Genomic DNA, 17,209 nt, shown 5'->3' with positions numbered 1-17,209 from the left:
GCTGCCAGTCAGTGTAGACAGAACTGAGCTAGATGGACCAGATATCTGACTCAGTGAAAGGCAGCTTTCAATGTATCTGTTTAATTCAGCCTCTGGTTTCAGAACCATGGGACTGGAATTTTGCTTTTTTAAAGAAAAATGAATTGCAGCAGCAGAGTGCAGGTTCAATCTCCAGCAACTCCCATCTGAAACCCCTGGAGAGCCATTGCCAGTCAGTGCAGGCAGTACTAAGTGAGATGGACTGACTATAGAAGGCAGCTTTCTATATTCCAGAACAGCAATTTTGATGCAGTGTTTTGCTGTTTGTTTACTGAACTTTCCTTTCAAGCACCTCCAGTGTTTTTTCACATTGCTTGCTACCCACATAACAGTATCCTTGAATTGATGTGTTCAGAAGGGTACCTCACCTCCAAAAAACCTTTAGTTCAGGCACTGTGAACCCCCAATTAAAGGAGTGGAAGGGGCCCCCATGCTGGGAAACAGTGCTGCTGCTGCTGTTGTGGCAGACAGGTGATGTTCTGCTGAGTGGACTGATCACCAAATGTGCCCTGCAGAATGCATTGCTCATTAAGCAGATGTTTGACATGTGGGGTTGCTCTTTCCCACCTGGCATGATAATCCCAGTCTCATTTGCATGTTAATAGCAGCCGTAAGAAGAACAAGGGGGAAAATTAAACGAAACCCTTTTGGTGGGAACATATCTAATACTTATATCTACAACATGGCTTTGTCTCATCTTCAGGTCTCCCTGGACTTTGTGAAAAGTGGTGAATACACCTTGGAAAGGATGGGGGTCCCTTACGCAGCCAAAGCACACACTAGAACACCCTTTGATCCAGAGAACAAGAGAGTGAAAGGGATCTACTGAGATGGATGGACAAAGGACTGGACTATGACTAGACTATAAGCTGGCTGGGGCAGGGGACAAATGATGACTCAGCAAAATTCCACAGAGCTTAGGACCCAAGGAAAACTTGAAGAGCCCTGCTGGACCAGATCAATGTGGAAGTGACCTCCACCAATTAATTGGTAGTGGCCAGTGAAATGCCTCAAGAAGAAGCTCTGTAGCAGATCATGACAATCATGTTCCTTCCCCCCACCCCACTCTACCCCATGCAGTGGAAGCTGGTCCATTAGGGCAAATGGGGTTCTGCCCCACCAACCCCACTCTGCCTTCAGCTAGCTCTTATATGCCTTCTTTCCTACTTACGAGAAGCCTAGGGAATGGCATTGCCTGTCAGCTTCCACCTCCTCCTCCTTAGTCTCAGTGTTGCCCTTTGTAGAAGTCAGCTCGTAGGAAGATGGGGATAACACTGGAATTAGTTGGCCCTGCCTGGCACTGGCTCTGGCTCCAGCTCTGCCTATAGCTTGGGCGCCCTGCGTTCCCCAGTACCAGTTTCAATGAGGATCAGCCCCTGTGATTTCTCTTCAGCATCCACTACTCCTGTCAATCTTACCATGAACTTCCTTTTCTGCTGAGATGCTTAATGCCTTCTGGGACATATTGTTATTTCTATTGACAACTGGACACAAATCGGTGCCCTACTGTCTTGATTTCAACACAACCATCCAGCCCCTGTCCTATCCAAGAAATCAGAGTTGGGTCACTATATGGCTTTTAACAGTGTGATCCTAACCTTGCCTGCTCAGAAGGCCTGCTGACTTCAGCGGCAGCTTGGGGATGCAGCCAAATTGATTAACTTTGCTTACAAATAAAAGCAGTTCTTGGGATGAAAGTAGCAGACTTTCTTAATGATCTGAGGGCTTGTCACTGTTAGGTGGCATTTTAGAAGAGGCAGGTGGAATGCCCTGTCTAGAAGCTAGAGATAAATACGCTTTAGGAGCCAGTGTGGCGAAGTGTTTATAGAGCCTTGGACTAGGACCCAGGAGGCCAGGGCTCAAATCCCTGCTTAAGGGTGACAGCTGGTGGGGGAGCTTGGGTCAAGTGCTCTCTCTTGGCAAATCCAACTCACAGGGTAATTATGGTGACAAAATGGAGAGGAGGAGAAGAAGAAACCCTGTATATAATTATGTTTAATTTTATTGAATATTGAAATGAAAGTTGGGAAAGCTAATGTATTTGGAGCAGCAATGGAGGGAGGGAAAAAGAAGGAACATGGGGGAAGTCAGCTTTTAAATTTCTATTAATTTGGTGACAATTCATTGAAATTAATGGAAAATCAATTAAAAAATTGGCAAAAAGAAGAAGAACCCTGCAGGATCAGGCCAAAGGCCCATCTAGTCCAGCATCTTGTTCTTGCAGTGTCCAACCAGATGCCCCAGTGGGAATGAGCACAAGAACATTCTCTCTTCTGGTTTCCAGCAACCGATATTCAGAAGGAATAAGGCAAGCAGGGCTCTCAAACAAACCATAGAGCTAGAAGTGACAAGCCAATTGTAACGCCATTTTTGCAGATGCAGTTTCTGGGGACTAGTCTCCTGGTCTTCAAATACACAAATAAACAATGATGATTAATATCTTTGTGTTCCTTCCATAGACTGTGGGGTTTGTCCATCAAGGAGAAAAGAGTGCACATACACATTGCAACAGGCTTGGTGTGATCTTTGCAATTACGTTTATTTATAAGTGTTGCGGGTTGAGTTGTAACTATTAACGGGTTTGTGGGTGAAAAACACACACAGATGGTCCATGTTCCTCCATCACATCAGCTCAGGTCCACAGACCAATCAGTCCTCAACACAGAGGGCATTAGGCTCATTTTCTGTGTTTTGACACTCCCACTCAATTTGATTATTATTTTAAAAGACTTCCTCTTTTGAGTTTTGGAGCAGAACTTGGGGTGGGTCAGAGGAACACCTGGTGGGATCTGGTTTGTAGGCAGAGCCAAAGGGGAGTCAGGCCTTGTTATGTGCCTCAGAATGGGGCCATCTATGAAGATACATCTGTGAGGCTCATTTTTGTTTGAGAATAAGTCCCGTCGCTCACCCGCAGACCTGCTATGATTGAAATCCAAGCATACTGCTCTCTGTAGGCTTGTTCTAACTTCTGAACAGAGCTTCACTCAACACCCCCACACACCTCAAAACACCCTGGCTCTAGGTCTGCCTCCTGGGGTGGTAAAGAAATTCTCCTTTGCCCATTATCCTTTTATGAGGATTGCAGCTGTCTGCTTAAAAGCCCAACCTGTACTATACATTCCAAGCAGTATTATCACAGCTTAACATTTCTGCCCCCCCCCAAAAAAAAATCATGGGAACTGTAGCTTGTTCAGGGTGTTGAAAGCTGTTAGAGTTACAGTTCCCAGAGTTCGCTGTGAAGAGGGATTGATTGTTAAACCACTCTGAGAATTGTAGCCCTGTTAGGAGACACACACCCCATCTCCATTCTTCTAACAGTTCTCTGTACCCTTAATGAATTATTGGAGGGAAATAATATTTGGGGGAAGTTTAAAGTGGTATCATAGTGCTTTAAATGTAAGGTGTGGATGGGGCCTAAGTTAGGTCCAGCTCTCACTTTAAAGGCACCTTGTTGAGTTTAACAAGAGTGGGAGACACTGGGGGATGGACTAGGTTGGGCTCGCAGCTTGACTCTGGTTCCTGTAGTATCTCTGTGATCTTCGGTACAGGTTGCCTCTCCCATTCACCCTGGAGAGAGAAGCAGTTCATTAATTATTCATCATCATCATTATCATCATCATTTTACATACATCCCATGGTAAGTCACAGTAACTTACAAATACACTGTAAAAACTGCTAAGAAATATTTTGAATAACAGTGCAAATCAGCAACAATGAACAAGAGGTTTATAAATGATAACAGACTGAATGTTTAGCCTGAAAAAGAGGAAACTGAAAGGAGATACAATAGCCATCTTCAAATATTTGAAGGGTATCACATGGAGGATGGACCAAGCTTGTTTTCTCCTGCTCTGGAGGGTAGGATCCAAACCAATGGCTTCAAGTTACAACAAAAGGGATTTGGACTAAACATTGGGAAGAACTTTCTGACCACATTGGATGGTTTTAAGCAGAGGTTGGATGAGTGCTTTAGTTGAGATTTCTGCATCGCAGGGGGTTGGACTAGATGACTCTTGGGATCCCATCCAACTCTATGATTCTATGATTCTGATTCTGTGAATGCCTAAGATAGAGACTTCATCCTGCTGGACAAGCTTGTCCAGACAGAAACATCTTCATTCGTTTCTGGAAAGTTCCAACAGGATGTACCTGTGGCATCACAAGATTCATGCTGTTCTACAGAACAGGAGCAGCCATACTGAAAGACCTGCCCCGAGTTGTTAAAAAGCTGTAGTTCTGATATTTTAGGAACTTTGAGGAGAAACTCAACTGGGGAAATAAGTGACCTTCCTGGGTATCTAAAAGTGTATATTTATAATAATAATATAATAATAATTTGTTATTTATACCCCGCCCATCTGGCTGGGTTTCCCCAGCCACTCTGGGCAGCTTCCAACAAAACACTAAAATACAATAACCTATTAAACATTAAAAGCTTGGGGGGCCACTAGGGGCACATTGGAAGATGGCCAACAATAACATCTCTCCGACCCACACGAGGTAATTAAGAGGCTGTGATGGGAGTATGCAGCCTCCCTGCCCCCCCAAGGAAATGGGGGGACTGCCCTTGCCCGCTGTGCCCATATACCACCCCCGAACTAGAGGGGGTGGGGGCACTAGGCAGAAAGCCCTTGTGTGGACTTCGGCTCTCCTGGACGCTGTCTCTGATTTGCGCCACTAGCTGCAGCAACTTCAAAAGAAACAGTTAGAAAGAAGCAAATGCACATATTTCAAGGAAGAATGGGGAGTAAAGACTGCTAATTGAAGGGATCTCTGAGAAAGAAGACAGGTCGGATAAACAGGAATATATCATGAGAAGACACATCAAGGCTCAGTATGTCGGCAACGGGACTGGATGGGGGGGGGGACTTTCCTTTCTTCCTTCTATGTGATTAACCAATAATCCCACCCACAAGTCAGAAATGCCGCTTAAATGACCTAAGCTGGAGATTTAAGACTGTGTGGAGATAATTTCTAACCAAAAGCATGTTTTAAGGAGATCGTGGAAAGTACAAGAGCTTTGGGATGACGCAGTAAAAAACAGTGTCGCCATTTTGGCAAGTTCTGTCGAAAGACTTATGTTTGGGAGGAGGATAAAGAAGGCGACAGATTTATGAAGATTAATGATGGAAAGAGTGCTTTTATTTGTGGAAGTGATGATACATGGAAACCATATTGTCAGGAAAGCACTGTTTAATGTCTGGATAAGATATAAAGACCTGTTAGAAAATAAAACCCCGAGATGGCTGTCATCAATGGAAGCAAAGGCTCAGAAAAAACTCAATATGGAGGCCAAATGGCCGAAGTATTGGGAAATTCTGGAGCAAGAGGGAGATAGAATAAAACTGCAGAGCTTTGAAAAATTAAAAAACAGAGTGTGAGACTGGCTCCATTATTATCAAATAATGGAGGCATATAATTTGGACAAAAAATTAGGCTTCCAGGTGGAAAAATCAAAATTGGAAACAGAATTGTTAGACCCCAAAGTTAAGAATTTGTCAAGAATGTATAACTTGCTGTTGAAATGGAATACTCAGGATGAAACGGTGAAATCTGCTATGATCAAATGGGCACAAGATGTAGGACATAATATTATGATGGCTGACTGGGAACAGTTATGGACCACAGGTATGAGGTTTACGGCATGTAATGCCTTAAGAGAGAATCTAATGAAAATGATCTATAGGTGGTACATAATACCAGTCAAGCTTGCAAAAATCTACCATTTGCCTGATAACAAATGTTGGAAATGTAAGGAGACTGAAGGTACATTCTTTCACCTTTGGTGGACATGCCCAAGGATTAAGAACTTCTGGGAGATGATTTATAATGAAATGAAAAAGGTATTTAAATATACCTTCCTGAAGAAACCAGAGGCCTTTCTCCTGAGCATGGTCGGCCAATTGGTGCCAAAGAAGGATAGAACCTTTTTTATGTATGCTACAACAGCAGCAAGAATACTCATCGCAAAGCACTGGAAGACACAAGATTTACCCACCCGGGAAGAATGGCAGATGAATCTGATGGACTACATGGAATTGGCGGAAATGACTGGCAGAATCCGAGACCAGGGAGAAGAGTTGGTGGAAGAAGATTGGAAAAAATTCAAAGTATATTTACAGAAATATTGTAAAATTAATGAATGTTAGAAGGATGCTGGAATGAAGTTACATGGTTTTAGCAGAAATGTTATAAAGAACTAAGTAAAAATAGATTGTTAATGGGCCAAAGTGTAAAATTTAAGGTCAGGTTGTGTTAAGATAAATTATAGAACAAAAATTGAGAAAGATGGAAAGGATTTGCTGAAATAGCTAATTGAACAAGAATACAAAAAAGGGAGGTGTGAGGAGGTCGATGATACAAGTAAATGAAAGGTAGAGATATAGAAATATTGGATGTGTTATTTGAATGTTTTTGTTTTTCTTGTATTGTATTGTTCTTTTTTGTTTTTTGTTTTGTTTTTGATGTATTGTGAACTTTTTACTGTTTTTTTCTTCTTTTTTCTGTAACTATTAAACCTTTAATAAATATCTTTAAAAAAAAACCAACCATCTCGATATGGTTATTGGACGAACGGAAAAATTCACACAGGATTACAATTTGTGTTTACCTGCTTAAGGAGATTATCAGAAGAGATCACAAAGAAAAAAGAAAAATATATGAAAATAATAAGATGAGATGTGGAAACAGCAAGATAGGACTGGACAGAATTGTGAACATTATTTGGACAGATTTGTGGACATTAACGCAGCAGCAAGAAGATGATTGGAATCCCCTTCGGAACTTGAAATATGGGTACCCCCAACAAAAATTTAAAATTCGTCTTTGTAATTCAGAATTTATGTGATGTGATGTGATTTTATTTGATTGGTCGGTTAATAAAAATGATTTAAAAAAAAATAAAAATAAACATTAAAAGCTTCCCTAAACAGGGCTGCCTTCAGATGTCTTCTAAAAGTTTGGTAGTTATTTTTCTCTTTGACATCTGGTGGGAGGGCGTTCCACAGGGTGGGTGCCACTACCAAGAAGGCCCTCTGCCTGGTTCCCTGTAACTTGGCTTCTCGCAGCGAGGGAACCGCCAGAAGGCCCTCAGTGCTGGACCTCAGTGTCCGGATGGAATGATGGGGGTGGAGATGCTCCTTCAGGTATACTGGACCGAGGCCGTTTAGGGCTTTAAAGGTCAGCACCAACACTTTGAATTGTGCTTGGAAACATACTAGGAGCCAGTGTAGGTCTTTCAAAACCGGTGTTATGTGGTCTCAGTGGCCGCTCCCAGTCACCAATCTAGCTGCCACATTCTGGCTAGTTGTAGTTTCCGGGTAACCTTCAAAGGTAGCCCCACATAGAGCGCATTGCAGTAGTCCAAGCAAGAGATAACTAGAGCATGCACCACTCTGGCGAGACAGTCTGCGGGCAGGTAGGGTCTCAGCCTGCGTACCAGGTGGAGCTGATAAGCAGCTGCCCTGGACACAGAATTGACCTGCACCTCCATGGACAGCTGTGAGTCCAGAATGACTCCCAGGCTGCGCACCTGGTCCTGAATGGGGCACAGTTACCCCATTCAGGACCAGGGAGTCCTCCACACCCGCTTGCCTCCTTCCCTCAGAAACAGCACTTCTGTCTTGTCAGGATTCAACCTCAATCTGTTAGCTGCCATCCATCCTCCAAGGATTTAGCCATGTCAGTTGCCTTTAGCTGCTGTTTAGTGTCAACTCTAATTACAGCCAATGTTGCCTCCCCAATACAGTTCAGAACATAAGAAGTGCTTCCTGGATCCGGCCAATGGCTCATCTAGTCCAGCATCCTGTTCTTACAGTGGCCAACTACAGATGCCCATTATGGGAAGCCCACAAGCCGGACCTGAGCACAACAGCAACCCTTCCTTTTTATGGTTCCCTAAAACTGGCATTCAGAAGTAGACTATCCCTGGTCATGGAAGTTCTGATATCACAGTAGACCTCCATATGGCAAGCCCTGCTGCCTCAAGCTAGCATCCTGTTCTTACAGCGGCCAACCAGATGCCTGTGGGAAACAGGCTGCGAGCACAAGAGCCCTCTCCCCTCCTGTGTTTCCTGCAACTGGTACTCAGAAGCATTGCTGCTTCCATTGCTGCCTCAGGAGGCAGAGCTTAGTCATCGTGGCTTGTAGCCATCAATAGCCTTCACTATTAATTTGTCTAAACTTCTTATAAAAGCCATCTAGGTTGGTGGCCATCACTGCCTCCCTGTGGGAGTGAGTTCCATAGTTTAACTATGCACTGTGTGAATAAGTTATTCCCCCACCTCTGTCCAGATAAGATAGCTGCTTTCAAAGGCATTTCTTAACTTCCAGTCCTTTAAGTGTTTGATGGTGAGCACTGAACTTTCTGCACAATTGGGGCCATGTGCTTGACCTCTCAACTCTAAGCCTTTTGTTCATCATCCCACTTCTTTGGGAACTAGATGCCAAAAAAACAAGGGGTGAATAGCAGAACAGCTCCAAAACTCTGGAGTGAGTTCAACCATCCAATGCCAAACTCAGGGAAAGAGGCTTAGAACAGCCCAATTTTCTTTAGGTATGGTCTTCTCACAGTGTGACAGATTCCTGATTCCATTCCAGAATGCAAATCTGGTCTTATCATTCAGCAGAGTGAGGCAGTAGCCTCAGGAGGAATGTGCAGGAAGCAGTGGCAAGCTGATGGTTTGACCTACACCCTCTAAACTAGCTTGCTGTCCTCAGATGCAATGGAGTCACCAGCACTGAAGTTAAGATTCAACAGGGTTCTACATGTGGAATTGGGTGGAGGCCCCCTCTTGCCCCTAGAGACCACATGGATTCCAGGCATCAGCAGATGTGGAGCTCTGAGTCATCCCTAGTAGGCCTTGCCTTGGTGGATCATACAAAAGTTTCCCTAGCCTTGCATTGTCCTCCAAATCCAAGAACTTCCCCTTCATAAAGTGGATTCAATCCTTCTATTTATGATTTAAAACAGTTTGGGTGATTACTTTTAAAGTCCAACTACAGAAGCAAAGGTCTTCAGTGATGAAGGCTGCTCATCACATGTCCCTCCTGGCCAAGATTATTCATTGTCACTTTCTATGAGACCTATCTTTGGGCTGAAAGAGTCTAAAATAGACAGTCAAAAAGGCACATTTTTTTCTCCTGGGATGCCCTGAGAGCTGGGGTGCGTGTATGTATGTGTGTTTGGTGCTTTATATTCAATGTCACTGAGAAATACCTATGGAATTTTGCACTTCTGATATGAAAAGCATAAATCTGTTGCTCCAGAGGAGTCTCCACTTGTGCTAGCTGTAGACCTTCATGCATAGGCAACACACTGTGGCCATTCAGGTCTGCATTACTACTTAGAAACATGTGCCTGTGCCTTTGGATGGGCAATGCAATGGGGAGAAAATTAGACAGTTGTGAATAATAATATGCATGCAATGCAAAACAGGGCAAAATAATACTTGGAAGGGAGGAGGGGAACTTGTTCCACTTGTCTTCATCATGAAAAAAGAATGCAATGGGTTGTATCCAATGCTAGCCCTACTCAGAGTAGACCTATTGAAATTAATGGCCAAGACCAACTTGTCCAACATTAGTTGTGGGCTACATTCAAACAACACTTTATTCTATTTCCCTTATGTTGCCCAAACTATTAATTTGCACATTATATTTGCGCTTTCAAATAAAGTAAAAACCACTTCCTGAAATCTGGCAGAATATAGCAGAAGATTAGCACTCATTTCCATGTTATTTGATTCCAGGAAAAAAAATCCATTTGCAACCCCCTTAACCCAGAAAATTGTGGGAGTAAAGTGATGAAATTTTAAGCAGTTATACCATATTACAATTCCATCCTGCTGTTTTAAGGGGAGATGTGGGAGAACAGAAGCTCGCATGTGCAGAAGAGGTGGGGAGTATTGGCGTTGTCCAGTGATGTTCATCTTTATGTCATGCCACACCCAGTGGTGTGAATGACATTCAGCATGACATGCATTGCAGGGGTTTGGGCTAGATCAAAAAAGCCACTGTGGTAAAAAAAGCCACAGCTCCATAATGCCACAAGTACTGCCACATGAAAGGAACATTAGAACAGGACAGAAATGCTGGTTTTACAATCGGGAAAACCGATGTAATGTGCCCAGGATCTGAATAAACCTGTGGAGTAGACCCATTAATTCCAATAGTTCACTTAGATATTAGCCCTTGTGTTCATTGACAAAGAAACCCAGCACAGACCAAGGAATTGGTAAAACACCTTTGATTTCTCTGTCCACTTCCCCCAGCTTCCCCCAAAGTTCCTCATTGCTATACATACCGGAAAAAGCACTGCTGAGGATTTATTACAATGCATAGAAATTGGGGCAAAGTCATACAGGGACTTCAGGACATCTCTGTTGAAAGAATTCCAAGGGACAGAAGCAAATTGCTCTGTGACAGAGGTCTCTGGGCATGTGCAGACATCCTCATTGTTAAACCTGCCAGAAGGAGAAAACTCTTGTCTCAGGAAGGGAAGAAGAGAAAAAGGCAAAGCCTCATAACATCAAAAACAGCTTAGTAGTACAGCACCTGCAGAAGGTTCCAGGTTCAATACATAGAATCTGCAGGTGGAGCTGGGAAAAGACTCCCTGCCTGAAATCCCCAAAAGCCACTGCCAGTCAGAGTGGACAAAACTGAGCTAGATGGACCAAGGATCTGATTCAGTATAAGGCAGCTTTCTATGTTCCTGTTAAACTCAGTCCTTCCTTCAGAATTCTGGGGACCAGAATCTTGCTTTATTTTAAGGGGCAGAGTGATAGTTCAGTAGAGCAAAGCAGCTGCTTTGCATACAAGAGGTTCCATCCCCAATGGTATCTACAGGTAGGACTGTGAGTGTCCCTGTTGATCGTATGTTAAATTAGGCTTTAAATAACCCTAATTAAACTTTAGCCCTGTCCCACAAATTGATTCTGGGTCTGGATTCAAGCTGGGTTGGGTTTTCTCTGCGTCAGCTCAGTTTGGGTCAAGGTAGCCCTACCAGAGACCATTTTGGTGGATCCTCCAGCAAGCCAGTTTGTCCCTCAGTTAATGATCTCACATTAGGGCAATTACAATGCATTACCTGTTTACTAGATTAAAATAGCGATGGAGGTAGCCCAAATCTATGGCGCTCTTACAAAGCTCCAACTCCGTCTGGGGGTAGTAGTGGATGTAGTTCACACACATCTCTTCCATAATGCCAAAACCGCCCTGTAGGTTGCAGAAATTGAGAAGAAGATGTGAATGGAGGGACCCAGTTCTGTTGACTCCTCCCATGAAGGAGGCCTTTCCCATTGCACACCAAACCCAAACTCCCACATTCCATAGTCTTTCCTTCATTTGGGAGTAAACCCCATTCAATCCAACAGGACTTCTTTCTAAGTAGACATGGTCTCACTTGGATTACACCCTCACCCAGTTTCAGAAGGAGGCCAAAAATCATAGTGTTCCATGTTACAAAATGCAATATTAAAAAGTTACACGATCAAGCAATCCACATTCTGCAAAAGGGTGTCTATAAACTATGCAGATTAAGAATGGGAATTTGTACTACTGTTTATTTCGAGTACTTCGTTCTGGTTTTGCATGTCATATGCAGTGTTAGACAGAAAACGAAGGAAGCACCCCTTTGGCTTTTGGGTTTTTGCATATCTTCACAAGTGGCACAAATCCATACTGTACCCCAGAACCTATCCAGAGATGCTCACCACAGTTGCCTTAGTCCTGTCTTCAGTGTTGTACATGCAGGTGGTTCTTAGAACATCACCCTGTTGGTAGAAAAACACATATTTGAAACTGGGGCGGGAGCAGGGAGCTTTTCAGCCTGAGGGCTGCATTCTCTAATGGGCAACTTTTTGGAGGTCATATGGCTGTGGTGAGTGGGGACAAAGGTGAAAGTGGGCAATGGATTTGAATTTTACCCATGTGCAGTAGGTTAGTTTCTACACACACACACACACACACACACACACACACACACACACACACACAAACATTCCTTTCTCAATCCTCCTTCCAGGCAAGCAAGTGGCATTATCAGAGTTCAAGGACATATTTACAGTCATGCAAAAACACTCAGGGAGGGTGTGAAGCCAAGCTGTTGAGGGGTGTGGCTGGTGAGAGTTGCAAGGGTCAGACAGAAAGGACTGAAGAGCTGCATTTGGGCCCCAGGCTTGGGGTTCTGCAGTCCTATAGTAAATGGACATAAGTGAGAGCAGGATGCTGGGCTGAAAGGGCCTTTTTGCCTGATCCAGCTGGGTTCCTCTTATGTCCTTATCTCTTCCAGCTAAATCACACTTCCCTGTCTCCTATTCTCACCCATACAGGGTTTCTGTGCATATTTTCCTCTCCATTCCTTTTTGTCTTATATCTGTTCAATTTGTCATCTTTGGATAGCTGAGAGCCCCAGCCAAAAAGGCAGTCTGTGTCGAGAGAAAACCCTGGAAATAAACAGAAAAGCGCCAGAGAGCTGGTGTCTGCATCACCTGCCCTCACTTCCTCTTGGGACGCTAATGCTTTTCAACAGCGTTCCTTCTGGGGAGAATGACCAGCTGGGCCTGTGCATCTGTGACACCAGGGCTCTGCAGCAAGAGAAAAAGTGGCAGGGATCCACGCCATGCCATCTGGTGCCTCCACTCATGTAACGTTCAAGAATCCCTGCCTGAAACCCTGGAGAGCTGCTGCCAGTCAGTGCAGAGGACACTGAGATAGATGGGCCAATCAATATGAAAGAGACTCAGTAAAAGTATTTAAATACAAGAAAAGCAGCAAGGAATATAAAATAGCAAAATTGCAGCAAACTCACCACCACACTGGGTACGTATTTATGAGCAACACATGGAGTGTTAGGGGAAGGGCAGTTTCTCTGATTAGGAGACATGTCATGATCTTTCAGGGGTAATTTGTCCACCTTTGGTCCCCACCCTGCACTTAGCTCTCACCTGCGGCTCCTAGAAGCTGTCAGCATATGACAGCGGCCACACCCCAGGAACAGCTTCAACTGGCCTGCTAAACGAGGTGAGGGGAGCCAACAGGTCACAAACTTCTGGTGTGTTAGGGACTTTCCCTGCCTGTGAAGACAGGCTCCAGCAGATTAAGCAGATGAGACCAATAGTAGGCCCAGTGGTCAAGAAGGCAGTTTCTGAATGCATTGTAGAAGGAAGTGATGGGCAGGTGGGGCTTCCCAACCTGGGAAGGGAGCCCAGGTAGGAGAGAAGGAAAACCCTGATCCTAAACCTCCACTGTCTTGTGGGATATCTTCAGAAGAAAAGGCCAAGGAGTAAACTCTATACAAATACAGAGTGGAGTCTTGAAGGTGGTTGGATGGTGCCTTGTACGTCTCCTTCTGGCAGCTCCTGTAGCCAAGCTGGTGCCAAACATATTGCTCTGCTTTCCTCTGGACCACATCAGCCAGGCTGAGAGGGTGGTCTTGTGGTGTGGGCAGCCCAGGACCTCCATTCACACTGCCCAGGCTTTGAACCCCAGGGGAGTAACTTCTGTGCTGCTAACACAGTGATTTAACTCAATCCCTGCAGGCACACTCCATTGTCTCCTGAGACAGACTGATGCCAGCAACAACTCATGCTCTTGCAACAACAGAGGTTCCTAGCATTCCATCTCTGGCTTGGAAGCCTGGTTAAATCTCTCTCTCTCTCTCTCTCTCTCTCTCTCTCCCCCCCCCCACCTGCTCAAATCCCTTGCCTAGAGGCAAGCCCATCTACAACCAAGCACTCAGTCAGAGCAGCTGTTGTCACATCCCAAAGGACTGACCCAAAGAGAAACTCTTTTGGTGTGTGTATGCCCTTTGGAGTTTACCCCATCACTCAGAGGGTTATCCTCATCCATATCCCTAGGACTGATGGGTATTATTAATGAATTATAAGGTGGCAGAGTGTCCCCCCCCCAAAAAAAAAAACTCCTACGAAGGATTAAACAAAACATCATTTAGACATGTGCTTACCGGGAAAACAGTCACAATTTTCTTTAACATACGGATCTCCTAAAATAAAGCGGGAGACAGGAGTAGAGAGATGTACAGGTAAGCAGAGGGTAACTGAGGTGGAAGGGAAATGTGATGGAAGGCTTTGAGGGTGAGAGATATTGCTTCGCAGGGTAGAGAACCTCTGTCCCTTAACTGCAGGGCACTCTAGGCTTATTTTAAAATGCATTGGAACCATGGAATTGTAGAGTTGGGAGGGGACCCAATGCACCATCTAGTCCAACGAATCACAGCTGAATATTAAATAATAATAATAATAATAATAATAATAATAATAATAATAATAATAATAATTTATTTATATCCTCCCTCCCCAGCCAAAGCCGGGCTCAGAGCGGCTAACAACAGTAAAAGTAATGCAGTTTACATAAAATCACAATCAATTAATTGAAATACATTCTAATGTCAATTCATTCTAAAGTCAATTCAGAATCAAATTAATGGCAACCATTGGGCTAGAGTTCTATGAGGATTACCAAAGGAGGGGGTCTGACTGGGCCTGGTGGAACAGCTTTGTTTTGCAGGCCCTGCGGAAAGATGTCAAGTCCCGCAGGGCCCTAGTCTCTTGTGACAGAGTGTTCCACCAGATCGGGGCCACAGCCGAAAAAGCCCTGGCTCTGGTTGAGGCCAGCCTAACCTCCCTATGGCCCGGGACATCCAAGATGCTTTTGTTTGAAGACTGTAAGGTCCTCCGTGGGACATACCAGGAGAGGCGGCCCCGTAGGTATGAGGGTTCTAGGCCATATAGGGCTTTAAAGCTTAAAACCAGCACCTTAAAACTGATCCTGTACTCCACCAGGAGCCAGTGCAGCTGGTATAGAACCAGGTGAATGTGATCCCGCAGCGAGGACCCCATAAGGAGTCTCACCGCGGCATTCTGCACCTGCTGGAGTTTCTGGGTCAGTCTCAAGGCCAGCCCCACATAGAGTGAATTACAATAATCAAGTCTGGAGGTGACCGTCGCGTGGATCACAGTGGCTAGGTCAGGGCGAGAGAGGTACACAGTCTGTATATAATGACTATCAAAGCTGTACCTGGAAGTGAGGGCTGTAGTGCTTGTCGATGTTGACAATTTCCTCTTCTCTCCCTTCTCTTGACAAAACCGTCTCCACGCTCCTCCCTGTTAGGTGGGTATGAAGTTGGGAAGCAAAGATGTGGATCCCAGAAGGTGGCAGTGCCTGGCAAGACATGTCACACAAATATATGTGGCCCAGAGGATTGAATCGCAAGTGGCAAATGCTTTCAAGTGGAAGGGAAGGTGGCTACTCAGTTATCAGAAATCAATGTGGGACACCAAAAAAGGGCTAACTGCAAGTTGTCTCATGTAGTGGTTTCGCTACACAATATCTAGAACTGGCATGGTTTTTCCCCTGGTTTGGACACAGGTCACAATTCTGGGGAAGGGAAATAGCTCAGGGGTGGAGCATCTCCTTTGCATGCAGAAGGTCCCAAGTTCAACCCCTAACGGCATTGCCAAGTAGGGCCAAGTGAGGCCTCTTCCAGAAACCCTGGAGAGCTGCTGTTGGCCAGTGTAGGTATTACTGAGTGTAGAAGGACTGTTGCTCTGACTTTATACAAGATCAACTTCCTTTGTTCCTATTTAATTCAGCCCTTTATTCAGAACCATGAGGACTAGAATCATACTTTATTTGTTGGTGCAGGGCCACAGCTCAGTCCTAGAGCAGGTGCTTTGCAAGAAGAATACCCCAGGTCTGGGACTGCCCCCTGCCTGAAACCCCACAGAGCTGCTGCCAGTGTGCTTAGACACTACTGAGCTCAGCAGACCATTGGTCTTACTCAGTAGAAGGCAGCTAGCTCCCTGTGTGCCTCGTTGGCTATGCTTGCCTAAAGGTAAACATACTCACCAGCAGAGGCGGAGTGTTCCCTGCCTGCACCATGGGGGCAAGGCTGTGGGCGAGGCCAGCCACCAGAGCGACCCCGACCCACTGCTTCAAAGTGGGGCACACTCCCAGTGACCCACAAGTCCAATGTCACTTTGCAAGACTCTCAAAAAAATGACACTGGGCTCATGGGGTGCAGCGAGCAGGCCTGCTCCCCTGGCCCCTGCAAGCCTAGTGCTGCTTTTGAGAGCTGCTTACAGGGAGAGTGCCCATAATTGGTTGCGTCTTTCTCCCAACGCCCTCCAGCTTTTGGGATGGGATGGTGGCTGAGAAGGATGCAACAGGCATGCGCCCTAGCCCCTGTGAGCAGCGCCGTAACAAAAGCAGCACTGGGCTTGCAAGGATCAAGGTGCACGCCTGTTGCGTCCTTCTCAATCACCCTCCAGTTGGAGGGTGCTGAGAAGGAGCCAACAGCTCATGGCGGAGCAGGGCGCCTTGATACATCCTGCAAAAAAACTGTGCCCGGGTGACAGCTCACACACACACATCGCTATGCCCCTGCTCACCAGCTGAGTGCATTTATCAGTGCAGTAGCCAGTCAGATGGAAGTGTGTTTCGCCTGGTGGAATGGCCATCACCGGTGTGTAGACCAAGCCCAGCTCCATGATCCCTGCATTGTAAGGCCGGAGAGAGGCTGTGTAATACAAGCGGATCCCTGACGAATCACGGCGACCTGTCAAAGTTTGAAAAGAAGAAGCTCATCTTAACGAGAGTTGCAGAACAGCCTTCAGTGTTGGGTGTAGAACTAGGCTGTCTCCATGATCATCTTCATAGGTACAGGCAGCAGATCTTGGAAATGAATTAAGCTTTACAGGGCATGGTCTGATGATTCTACCCTTGCTATGGAGCTTACACATCACATTGTTAAACTGTGGAACTCACTCCCACAAGAGGCAGTGAGGGCCATAAGCTTGGATGGCTTTAAAAGAGGAATTGACAAATGCATGGAAGACTACCAATGCTTGCTAGCCACAAAGGCTGTGCTCTGCCTCTACCGCTGAAGGCAGAGCACTGCTGGATACCAGTTGCAAGAAACTGCAGGAAGGGAGGGTAATGTTGAGCTCAGCTCTTGCTTATAGGCTTCCCATTGGGGTTTTTTTGTGAGGCCTCTGAGCTAACAGGGCTTAGATGCAGCCCCTTTGGCCTGATCCAGCAGAACTATTCTCATGCTCTTATGTTTTGTTCTTATGGATATATTTTAAAATATATATGGATCTGCGATTAGGTTTGATGTGTGTGTGGGAATACCCTGAATGTTTTGGTTGTG

At 45.2% G+C, this 17,209-nt stretch overlaps 2 protein-coding genes across 3 annotated transcripts in view; one reads left to right on the top strand and one right to left on the bottom strand.

The window, feature by feature from the left end:
* Positions 1–2,478, top strand: part of SARDH (sarcosine dehydrogenase) — a 56,323-nt gene extending 53,845 nt beyond the window's left edge. Inside the window, exon 22 of the mRNA XM_081178705.1 lies at positions 743–2,478. Coding sequence (XP_081034831.1) covers positions 743–868 — 126 coding nt within the window. The 3' untranslated portion in view covers positions 869–2,478. The remainder of the gene's footprint in view (positions 1–742) is intronic.
* An 81-nt stretch (positions 2,479–2,559) lies between these two features.
* DBH (dopamine beta-hydroxylase) overlaps positions 2,560–17,209 on the bottom strand; it is a 40,285-nt gene continuing 25,635 nt past the window's right edge. For both annotated transcript variants that reach the window (XM_081178750.1, XM_081178749.1), the window contains 7 exons: positions 16,449–16,615; positions 15,076–15,219; positions 14,003–14,041; positions 11,751–11,810; positions 11,126–11,253; positions 10,343–10,502; positions 2,560–3,606 (listed from right to left, as the gene is read on the bottom strand). In XM_081178750.1, coding sequence (XP_081034876.1) covers positions 3,472–3,606; positions 10,343–10,502; positions 11,126–11,253; positions 11,751–11,810; positions 14,003–14,041; positions 15,076–15,219; positions 16,449–16,615 — 833 coding nt within the window. In that variant the 3' untranslated portion in view covers positions 2,560–3,471. The remainder of the gene's footprint in view (positions 3,607–10,342; positions 10,503–11,125; positions 11,254–11,750; positions 11,811–14,002; positions 14,042–15,075; positions 15,220–16,448; positions 16,616–17,209) is intronic.

Source organism: Podarcis bocagei (genome assembly GCF_964188305.1).
Source record: "Podarcis bocagei genome assembly, chromosome: Z".
NCBI classification, from domain to species: Eukaryota; Metazoa; Chordata; class Lepidosauria; order Squamata; family Lacertidae; genus Podarcis; species Podarcis bocagei.
Note: the sequence above shows the minus strand (reverse complement) of the source record. Positions and strands in the feature narration are given on the sequence as shown.